Consider the following 12,037-nt stretch of genomic DNA (forward strand, 5'->3'; position numbering starts at 1 on the left):
GAACAGTTATAACAATATCCAAGATGAATGCCCACAGTTTGAATCGGGCATAGAAGAGGCTCTTTGTCTTTGGGCAAGATAATGGGGATAGGTGTGTACTTGTTTTGGTGACCATGACAACCATGGTGGTGGGGATGAGCTCATTTGTTCCCGATGACAACCATGCAAACGTGTCCCTGCACGGTTTGAGCATTGCCATAGGGATGACAAGCTGAATGAGTTTGTTTTGCAGAACTCAAACTAACAACAATCATTGACTGCACACATACTTCATACATGACAGTCGTTCAGCTTACTTGGATTCTCATGTGCTGCTTTTTCACGTTACATCTCACTTTAAACAGCTTTTCAGCCACTCCTGTTGCAGGGCTCCATGCAGGCATTCACAACATAAGATGCACGGTGGAAATGCAGCCAAAGCAGAGCATTGGTAAAACGGTTTCTTCCACTTCACTGGAAGGTCTGGGTAGGTAAGGGAGAAGGTACTTTAACATGCTGCATGGTTTCAGTCCCAATGGCATCATCTTGATGTTAGTTCAGCAAAAATGCTAATGCATGAAGAGAACAGATGCTGCGGTTGTTGTTGTTGTTGGTGATGAGGACTGAGGCGTTGCAGCAGAACATGAGAACAGCTTGGACTGTGACAGGCTAGCTAGTGCCTAAAATCAAAAGGCACTGGTAAGTCTGGTATGGAGCATACAGGGCACTGCATACAATGAACTAATAACCGACATAGTATACTTATTTTCCACCACAATTTGCAAATAAATTCATTAAAAATCCTACAATGTGATTTTCTGGATTTTTTTTCTCTCATTTTGTCTGTCATAGTTGAAGTGTACCTATGATGAAAATTACAGGCCTCTCTCATCTTTTTAAGTGGGGGAACTTGCACAATTGGTGGCTGACTAAATACTTTTTTGCCCCACTGTATGTATATATATATATATATACCCTGTACACATCATGCATCTGTACTGGAATAGTATACATCGACTCTTTTTGGCTGCATATTCTATAACTAATGTGAAAATAACATATATCTTAAAGTTAATTGAATGGAATGTTTGCAGTAGACCACAGTCACAGCACAGCTCCATGTCCTGAGGGCTGCTGCAGTGTCTCTGCTGGATGTCCTGCTTGCTTTTTAGTTAGAGCTGATTTAGATCACGGAGACTAGCTGAGAGGACTCCTTTAGCTATTAAAGCACTAGAAACTTCCTGAAGCCAGAAACAGATGAAAGCCAGCAGATACCCAGCAGCACACACAAACTGGAATTGTGCACAACTTCTGCTTCTAGACCACGCAGATTTGGTCCTTTGTTTGTTTTTTAAACTCAGTACGTCCGTACTTTAGAAAAGTGTTACCATGGTTTCCATGCATCTCTAAGTTACATGCGACTGTTCCTCTCAGTGCGGAACAGGTGTTGTTGGAACAATGTAGTGTGGAACCTATGCATTGTGTAGTGAGGTAAGATGACCCATGGATAATACACTCATAATATTGCTGCTAAGTTGTATCTGTTTTCCTACTTCAAAAGTTATAACCATTATGAAAATATTATGCAAGATGTTAATACTACACGAGATGATAATATTACACTAGATGTTAATATTACACTAGATGTTAATATTACACTAGATGATAATATTACACTAGATGTCTAGATGATAATATTGCAGTAGATGTTAATATTACACTAGATGTTAATATTACACTAGATGATAATATTACACTAGATGTCTAGATGATAATATTACACTAGATGTTAATATTACACTAGATGTTAATATTACACTAGATGTTAAGGTTAAAGCAGCATCACTGTGTGATGGAAGATAAGCAGCTTTTAGGACAGGAAAACCGCAATAAGTGTGTGTGTGTGTGTGTGTGTGTGATATATCAGTGATGGGTACAAACATGTCATTAAATCACAGGCAAACTGTGGGATCTTCCTTCCCATGCAGGGTCACATGACAAAGGAAATCACTTGGGGTGTGAATGTATGGAGGGTCAGGAGATAAAAGTGACAGAGGAAGTGACCCAGGAACAGATCGAAGATCAGAAAATCTCCTCCAATATGAAATAAAACCTATCCAGGGAGCAATAGAGAGGAGTTGTTGATTTAGCGTCCTTCTGCCCCGATGGGAGCCATGGAGAGGGTGTCCTCCTCGTCGATGTTGTCCAGCTCCTTGGTGCGCACAGCGTGGGTGATGAGGTTGAGCTCCTCCAGCAGGGTCTCACTGCGGTATGCCACGCGGATGTCCGGGACGTTGGTGCGACGGATGTCATTGCTCTCCGGGCCCTCTTTGCTGTATTTGGGCCCAAGCCAGTAGCTTTTTGCCTGGAGATAAGAAAGAAGATCAGAGCAGAGCACTTGGCACAAAATGGCTGTGGATGAGAGGAGAGGAAGCAGATACCTTGTGGGAGAAGCCGCTCATAAGGACGCTGTTCCTGGCCAGCTCACACATGTCACAGGAGCTGAGCTTCCACACCTGTGTGGCGATGCTGTACTCCTCCATCAGAGGCTCCTGAGGACAAACACACACAAAATACAAAGAAACATTCAATGAATTGTACTGATTGACTGTACTGACTCACCATTGCAGTTGTAGTGTGAATTGTTTTGCCTCTGTGTGTGTTTGTGTATGTGTGTGTGTGTGTCTTGACACCACTCCCCTGTGCACTGACCTTGGTGAAGTGGAACTGTAGGGGGTCGTCAGTGGACAGAGAGACCATGAGGCCTCTGGACAGATACTCAGGCAGGGGGTTGCGGTGGTAGCTGAGGAACAGGCTGTTGTTGCTCAGGGGGGACATGGCAATGCCAATCTGAGCCAGGTAGTACAGGTACTGCAGCACTGGTGCCTGGGGACATGAGGAGGAAAGAGATGCCATATGATATAGTCTATCTTGTTAAATGCACAACTGCAGTATTCAAGGGGAAAGTGTCTGATTGTTCTTCTGAATTCTCTTAAATTTGCTGAAGTAACCTGGTGAGCAAAGTCCCAAAACCAAGACATAATTTAATAAATCAATCAATCAAACCTTCAGAGGTCACCTATGAACTGAACTCTACTATCTGTCAGTCGTGTTGTTGCCATGGTAGTGTGGCGTCGCTATGGGAGACGACGTGTGTGCTGACTAACCTTCCTGAGCAGCAGCCCGTGGGAGATGTTCTCTGAAAGCATGAAACCCGACACCAGGTGGTGGACAGGCCCCGCCTCCCCGCAGTGAGGGCGCAGCACAAACGTGTGGAAGCCACGCCTCCTGCATGTCACAAGCAAACACATATTAGCTTCATAAAGTATATTCATTAACAATCCTTAATGTTTTCATGCGACTCATTCATCATTTATGTTATTAAAGGTCCAATGCAGCCGTTTTTATCTCAATATCAAATAATTTCTGGGTAACAATTAAGAACCTCACTGTGATTATTTTCATGGTAAAAAAGAAACCAAAATAGCTTTTTAGCAAAGAGCAATTTCTCAAGCAAGAATCTTGCTAGGGCTGTCTGGGAGTGGGGAGAAGAACACTGAAAGCTAGCTGTTATTGTTATTGGCAGAGAGGTTAGGAACTCTGTTTCTTATTGGTCTATTCATTAATTTATTCATTCATTTGGTGATGTCACCAGGCAGATCAAAACTCCATCACACCAAACAAGTTGAAATTTCAGACAGCCTTTTCAAGCAGCTGTTACAATAAAAGGGCATTATCATAATTTCCACAATTGTACAGTATTATTCCAACCTCATAGCGTGTATATATACACTGAACAAAAATGAACGCAACATGTAACAATTTTTAGGATTTTACTGAGTTACAGTTCATATAAGGAAATCAGTCAATTGAAATTAATTAATTAGGCCCTAATCTATGGATTTCACATGACTGGGCAGGGTTGCAGCCATGCGTGGACCTGGGAGGCCATAGGCCCACCCACTGGGGAGCTAGGCCCAGCCATTTAGAATGACTTTTTCCCCACAAAAAGGCTTTATTACAGACAGAAATACTCCGCAGTTTCATCTTCTGTCCGGATGGCTGGTTTCAGACGATCCAGCTGGAGAAGAAGCCGGATGTGGAGGTCCCTGGCTGACGTGGTTACATGTGCTCTGCGGTTGTGAGGCCAGTTGGGCGTACTGCCAAATTCTTCAAAACGACGTTGGAGGCGGCTTATGGTAGGGAAATTAACATTAAATTCTCTGGCTAAAGCTCCGGTGGACATTCCTGCAGTCAATTGCACGCTCCCCAAAAACTTTAGATACAGTGCCTTGCGAAAGTATTCGGCCCCCTTGAACTTTGCGACCTTTTGCCACATTTCAGGCTTCAAACATAAAGATATAAATCTGTATTTTTTGTGAAGAATCAACAACAAGTGGGACACAATCATGAAGTGGAACGACATTTATTGGATATTTCAAACTTTTTTAACAATTCAAAAACTGAAAATTGTGCGTGCAAAATTATTCAGCCCCTTTACTTTCAGTGCAGCAAACTCTCTCCAGAAGTTCAGTGAGGATCTCTGAATGATCCAATGTTGACCTAAATAACTAATGATGATAAATACAATCCACCTGTGTGTAATCAAGTCTCCGTATAAATGCACCTGCACTGTGATAGTCAGAGGTCCGTTAAAAGCGCAGAGAGCATCATGAAGAACAAGGAACACACCAGGCAGGTCCGAGATACTGTTGTGTAGAAGTTTAAAGCCGGATTTGGATACAAAAAGATTTCCCAAGCTTTAAACATCCCAAGGAGCACTGTGCAAGCGATAATATTGAAATGGAAGGAGTATCAGGCCACTGCAAATCTACCAAGACCTGGCCGTCCCTCTAAACTTTCAGCTCATATAAGGAGAAGACTGATCGGAGATGCAGCCAAGAGGCCCATGATCACTCTGGATGAACTGCAGAGATCTACAGCTGAGGTGGGAGACTCTGTCCATAGGACAACAATCAGTCATATATTGCACAAATCTGGCCTTTATGGAAGAGTGGCAAGAAGAAAGCCATTTCTTAAAGATATCCATAAAAAGTGTCGTTTGTCACAAGCCACCTGGGAGACACACCAAACATGTGGAAGAAGGTGCTCTGGTCAGATGAAACCAAAATTGAACTTTTTGGCAACAATGCAAAACGTTATGTTTGGCGTAAAAGCAACACAGCTGAACACACCATCCCCACTGTCAAACATGGTGGTGGCAGCATCATGGTTTGGGCCTGCTTTTCTTCAGCAGGGACAGGGAAGATGGTTCAAATTGATGGGAAGATGGATGGAGCCAAATACAGGACCATTCTGGAAGAAAACCTGATGGAGTCTGCAAAAGACCTGAGACTGGGGCGGAGATTTGTCTTCCAACAAGACAATGATCCAAAACATAAAGCAAAATCTACAATGGAATGGTTCAAAAATAAACATATTCAGGTGTTAGAATGGCCAAGTCAAAGTCCAGACCTGAATCCAATCGAGAATCTGTGGAAAGAACTGAAAACTGCTGTTCACAAATGCTCTCCATCCAACCTCACTGAGCTCGAGCTGTTTTGCAAGGAGGAATGGAAAAAAAATTCAGTCTCTCGATGTGCAAAACTGATAGAGACATACCCCAAGCGACTTACAGCTGTAATCGCAGCAAAAGGTGGCGCTACAAAGTATTAACTTAAGGGGGCTGAATAATTTTGCACGCCCAATTTTTCAGTTTTTGATTTGTTAAAAAAGTTTGAAATATCCAATAAATGTCGTTCCACTTCATGATTGTGTCCCACTTGTTGTTGATTCTTCACAAAAAAATACAGTTTTATATCTTTATGTTTGAAGCCTGAAATGTGGCAAAAGGTCGCAAAGTTCAAGGGGGCCGAATACTTTCGCAAGGCACTGTATCTGTGGCATTGTGTTGTGTGACAAAGCTGCACATTTTAGAGTGGCCTTTTATTTTCCCCAGCACAATGTGCACCTGTGTAATGATTATGCTGTTTGTTCAGCTTCTTGATATGCCACACCTGTCAGGTGGATGGATTATCTTGGCAAAGGAGAAAATCTCACTAACAGGGATGTAGCCAAATTTGTGCACTAAATTTGAGAGAAATAAGCTTTTTGTGCATATGGAGCATTTCTGGGATCTTTTATTTCAGCTCATGAAACATGGGACCAACACTTTATACATGTTTACATTTTTGTTCAGTATACACTACCGTTCAAAAGTTTGGGGTCACTTAGAAATGTCCTTGTTTTGAAAGAATTATTATTTTTTTTGTCCATTAAAATAACATCAAATGGATCAGAAATACAGTGTAGACATTGTTAATGTTGTAAATGACTATTGTAGCTGGAAACGGCAGATTTTTTTATGGAATATCTACATAGGCGTACAGGGGCCAATTATCAAGGGACATCAGTTGCTTCATGGAAACATGGCTCACTCGAGAGACGCTAACGGAATCGGTGCAGCCAGCTGGTTTCTTCACGCATCGCGCCGACAGAAACAAACATCTTTCTGGTAAGAAGAGGGGCGGGGGCGTATGCCTTATGATTAACGAGACATGGTGTGACCACAACAACATACAGGAACTCAAGTCCTTCTCTTTACCTGACTTAGAATTCCTCACAATCAAATGTCGTCCGCATTATCTACCAAGGGAATTCTCTTCGATTATAATCACAGCCGTATATATTCCCCCCCAAGCAGACACATCGATGGCCCTGAATAAACTTTATTTGACTCTTTGCAAACTGGAAACCACATATCCTGAGGCTGCATTCATTGTAGCTGGGGATTTTAACAAGGCTAATCTGAAAACAAGACTCCCTAAATTGTATCAGCATATCGATTGCGCAACCAGGGCTGGTAAAACCTTGGATCATTGCTATTCTAACTTCCGCGACGCATATAAGGCCCTCCCCCGCCCTCCTTTCGGAAAAGCTGACCACGACTCCATTTCGTTGCTTCCTGCCTACAGACAGAAACTAAAACAAGAAGCTCCCGCGCTCAGGTCTGTTCAACGCTGGTCCGACCAATCTGATTCCACGCTTCAAGACTGCTTCGATCACGCGGACTGGGATATGTTCCGCATTGCGTCCAACAACAACATTGACGAATACGCTGATTCGGTGAGCGAGTTCATTAGAAAGTGCATTTATGATGTCGTTCCCATAGCAACGATTAAAACATTCCCAAACCAGAAACCGTGGATTGATGGCAGCATTCGTGTGAAACTGAAAGCGCGAACCACTGCTTTTAACCAGGGAAAGGTGACCGGAAACATGACCGAATACAAACAGTGTAGCGATTCCCTCCGCAAGGCAATCAAACAAGCTAAGCGTCAGTATAGAGACAAAGTAGAGTCACAATTCAACGGCTCAGACACAAGAGGTATGTTGCAGGGTCTACAGTCAATCACGGATTACAAAAAGAAATCCAGCCCCGTCACGGACCAGGATGTCTTGCTCCCAGGCAGAATAAATAAAACTTTTGCCTGCTTTGAAGACAATACAGTGCCACTGACACGGCCCGCAACCAAAACCTGCGGACTCTCCTTCACTGCAGCCGACGTGAGGAAAACATTTCAACGTGTTAACCCTCGCAAGGATGCAGGCCCAGACGGCATCCCCAGCCGCGTCCTCAGAGCATGCGCAGACCAGCTGGCTGGTGTGTTTACGGACATATTCAATCAATCCTTACCCCAGTCTGCTGTTCCCACATGCTTCAAGAGGGCCACCATTGTCCCTGTTCCCAAGAAAGCTAAGGAAACTGAGCTAAACAACTACCGCCCCGTAGCACTCACTTCCGTCATCATGAAGTGCTTTGAAAGACTAGTCAAGGACCATATCACCTCCACCCTACCTGACACCCTAGACCCACTCCAATTTGCTTACCGCCCAAATAGGTCCACAGACGATGCAATCTCAACCACACTGCACACTGCCCTAACCCATCTGGACAAGAGGAATACCTATGTGAGAATGCTGTTCATCGACTACAGCTCAGCATTTAACACCATGGTACCCTCCAAACTCGTCATCAAGCTCGAGACCCTGGGTCTCGACCCCGCCCTGTGCAACTGGGTACTGGACTTCCTGACGGGCCGCCCCCCAGGTGGTGAGGGTAGGTAACAACATCTCCACCCCGCTGATCCTCAACACTGGGGCCCCACAAGGGTGCGTTCTGAGCCCTCTCCTGTACTCCCTGTTCACCCATGACTGCGTGGCCATGCACGCCTCCAACTCAATCATCAAGTTTGCGGACGACACCACAGTGGTAGGCTTGATTACCAACAACGACGAGACGGCCTACAGGGAGGAGGTGAGGGCCCTCGGAGTGTGGTGTCAGGAAAATAACCTCACACTCAACGTCAACAAAACAAAAGAGATGATTGTGGACTTCAGGAAACAGCAGAGGGAGCACCCCCCTATCCACATCGATGGGACAGTAGTGGAGAGGGTAGTAAGTTTTAAGTTCCTTGGCATACACATCACGGACAAACTGAATTGGTCCACCCACACAGACAGCGTCGTGAAGAAGGCCTCTTCAACCTCAGAAATTTGGCTTGTCACAAAAAGCACTCACAAACTTCTACAGATGCACAATCGAGAGCATCCTGTCGGGCTGTATCACCGCCTGGTACGGCAACTGCTCCGCCCACAACCGTAAGGCTCTCCAGAGGGTAGTGAGGTCTGCACAACGCGTCACCAGGGGCAAACTACTTGCCCTCCAGGACACCTACACCACCCGATGTCACAGGATGGCCATAAAGATCATCAAGGACAACAACCACCCGAGCCACTGCCTGTTCACCCTGCTATCATCCAGAAGGCGAGGTCAGTACAGGTGCATCAAAGCAGGAACCGAGAGACTGAAAAAGAGCTTCTATCTCAAGGCCATCAGACTGTTAAACAGCCACCACTAACATTGAGTGGCTGCTGCCAACACACTGACTCAACTCCAGCCACTTTAATAATGGGAATTGATGAAAATTGATGTAAAATATATCACTAGCCACTTTAAACAATGCTACTTAATATAATGTTTACATACCCTACATTAATCATCTCACATGTATATGTATATACTGTTACCTATATCATCTACTGCATCTTTATGTAATACATGTATCACTAGCCACTTTAAACTATGCCACTTTGTTTACATACCCTACATTACTCATCTCATATGTATATACTGTACTCGATACCATCTACTGCATCTTGCCTATGCTGTTCTGTACCATCACTCATTCATATATATTTATGTACATATTCTTTATCCCTTTACACTTGTGTGTATAAGGTAGTCGTTTTGGAATTGTTAGGTTAGATTACTCGTTGGTTATTACGGCATTGTCGGAACTAGAAGCACAAGCATTTCGCTACACTCGCATTAACATCTGCTAACCATGTGTATGTGACAAATACATTTTATTTGAACATCCATCACTCCTGTGTTCCAATGGCACGTTGCGTTAGCTAAGCCAAGTTTATCATTTTAAAAGGCTAATTGATCATTAGAAAACCCTTTTGCAAATATGTTACCACAGCTGAAAACTGTTGTCCTCATTAAAGAAGCAATAAAACTGGCCTTTAGACTAGTTGAGTATCTGGAGCATCAGCATTTGTGGGTTCGATTACAGGCTCAAAATGGCCAGAAACAAAGACCTTTCTTCTGAAACTCGTCAGTCTATTCTTGTTCTGAGAAATGAAGGCTATTCCATGCGAGAAATTGCCAAGAAACTGAAGATCTGGTACAACGCTGTGTACTACTCCCTTCACAGAACAGCGCAAACTGGCACTAACCAGAATAGAAAGAGGAGTGGGAGGACCCGGTGCACAACTGAGCAAGAGGGCAAGTACATTAGTGTCTAGTTTAAGAAACAGAAGCCTCACAAGTCCTCAACTGGCAGCTTCATTAAATAGTTTTCGCAAAACATCAGTCTCAACGTCAACAGTGAAGTGGCGAATCCGGGATGCTGGCCTTCTAGGCAGGGTTCCTCTTTTGCCCATTTTAATCTTTTATTTTTGTTGGCCAGTCTGAGATATGGCTTTTTCTTTGCAACTCTGCCTACAAGGCCAGCATCCTTCGATTAGCTAACACAACGTGCCATTGGAACACAGGAGTGATGGTTGCTGATAATGGGCCTCTGTACGCCTATGTAGATATTCCATTAAAAAAAATCTACCGTTTCCAGCTACAATAGTCATTTACAACATTAACAACGTCTATTCTGTATTTCTGATCAATTTGATGTTATTTTAATTGAGAAAACAAGGACATTTCTAAGTGATCCCAAACTTTTGAACGGTAGTGTATATATAAAACACATGAAAATCTAGTTTTTGACTGCACTGGGCCTTTATTTATTTTTTAAAGTCGTCTTTGTGCTGAGGTTCGTTAAGCAGCCTGGTACCTGCGCAGGTGGTTGAGCACGGCCATGTTGGCGTAGGTGTAGTAGAGGTAGTAGGAGTAGGGAGGGTTGTCCTCCTCTGTCCAGTCGGCTGGCAGGGGGCTGTCCATGTTGAAGATGTGGTGCTCCGGCTTGGACTCGTCATCCACACTGTCAAAGCCCACCACCTGACAACATACAGTTAGTTATACAACAATAAGTTACGGTAAAACAGTACCTGGAGTGTATGAATGAGGTGGGGCCCTAAGTCCTTTCTGACCGGAAGAAAATGCATCTCAAGTGTCTGGATATGTTAGGTGTAGGGAAGGGGAGAATCCTACTTTGTTGACTGTAGTGCTATGTGAGTGACTCACATGCTGGAGGAAGAGGTGCAGCTCAGGGTGGCTGCGGGGGTTAATGGTGACCTCAAACAGAGGCATGAAGATGTTCTCCATCATCTCCTGGAAGTTAGCCAGCTGCTTCTTGGTGCGGTACACATCACTGCAGTCAGAGGAGGGTTAATCATATGGAAGATTATTATCATTCACATTCATTCACAGTATTCATTCAAAGATAATACTTGTCACAAATACAAGGAGAGGTTTACGTCCAAGAAAAGCTGATAAAAGGTAGATGTGTATAACTGCTTTGTTGATGCTGTAGTAGGTAGAGGTACTACTCACAAAAGGCGGGGCACTTGGATGAGCCAGCGCACGTTGTCAGAGTAGACTTGGTGTTTGACGGCCCACTGGGCCAGCTTGTCCCATTCGTCCCGGGAGCGGCCGTAGATGGACAGACGCAGCTCCACATTCTGGTACTTACTCTCCTCTAGGTCAGCCATCACCTCCTGATGGAACACCAACAACGCATTAGAGACATCAATATCATTGTATTAATGTCTGTGAATTAAGACTTCAAGGCCACATTTTCTCTTAATATCAATGTGCATAACTATGTGGGGTGAACTAACACAAACACCACTGTTTGTATGGCTGTTTAAGGTAGCATGGGATGGTTTCAGACCTTGATCATGTGGCCAAAGTATTTGCCCTCGATGTGGTTGTCTGTCTTGATGAAGATCTCTCTCAGGATGGATTCTCCAATGGGGTTGTATTTGGCATTGAACTTGTCGAAGCGATGGAACGTGTTGCGGTCCTGAGAATAGATAGGTGACACTTACGATGCCACTCTTCTTCCCCCAATTCTCCTACCCCTCCCTCTTTAAACAATTCTCCTACCCCTCCCTCTCTAACAATTCTCTTTCCCCCTCCCCTCTTCCCCTGCTCCTCACCGCGTGCATGTCCAGTGTGTCCACACTCAGGTCAAAGGCAGTCAGGTTCATGCTCTCAAACACCTCCATGAGGGTCTGTCCCCGCCCATGCTCCATGTGGACTATCTCCCCAGGGTACTTCTTCATGGCTCGCTTGATAAAGCGCAGCAGGTGCTTCTGGTTCATACAAGATGAGGCATGGATGTGGGTGTCCACCTGGGGGAAGAGGGAGAGACAGGGTCAACAACAATGAGATGTTGAGGATGGATGCCAGAAAGACAAAACAAAAAGCCTGAGTTAGTTAGCACTTAGCAGTGGTGTATCTTCATTGGTCACTACACCAAGGAAAAAGTGGGAGACTACTTCCAGATATATTTCACTCCAACAATGTGGAGTG

The 12,037-nt window shown here is 44.2% G+C and overlaps 1 protein-coding gene across 3 annotated transcripts in view; it reads right to left on the reverse strand.

Moving 5' to 3' along the window:
* Positions 1-737: 737 nt before the first annotated feature.
* Positions 738-12,037, reverse strand: part of LOC139371100 (AMP deaminase 2-like) — an 82,448-nt gene continuing 71,148 nt past the window's right edge. The window contains exons 10-18 of one of the 3 annotated variants that reach the window (XM_071111169.1): positions 11,662-11,856; positions 11,394-11,525; positions 11,054-11,217; positions 10,745-10,871; positions 10,395-10,558; positions 3,147-3,267; positions 2,692-2,865; positions 2,421-2,531; positions 738-2,344 (exon numbers count right to left, since the gene is read on the reverse strand). In XM_071111169.1, the coding sequence (XP_070967270.1) occupies positions 2,126-2,344; positions 2,421-2,531; positions 2,692-2,865; positions 3,147-3,267; positions 10,395-10,558; positions 10,745-10,871; positions 11,054-11,217; positions 11,394-11,525; positions 11,662-11,856 (1,407 nt within the window). In that variant the 3' untranslated portion in view covers positions 738-2,125. The remainder of the gene's footprint in view (positions 2,345-2,420; positions 2,532-2,691; positions 2,866-3,146; positions 3,268-10,394; positions 10,559-10,744; positions 10,872-11,053; positions 11,218-11,393; positions 11,526-11,661; positions 11,857-12,037) is intronic. The other 2 variants (XM_071111168.1, XM_071111166.1) reach the window with 2 other exon arrangements.

The sequence above is a fragment of the Oncorhynchus clarkii genome, chromosome 17, assembly GCF_045791955.1.
Source record: "Oncorhynchus clarkii lewisi isolate Uvic-CL-2024 chromosome 17, UVic_Ocla_1.0, whole genome shotgun sequence".
NCBI lineage: Eukaryota > Metazoa > Chordata > Actinopteri > Salmoniformes > Salmonidae > Oncorhynchus > Oncorhynchus clarkii.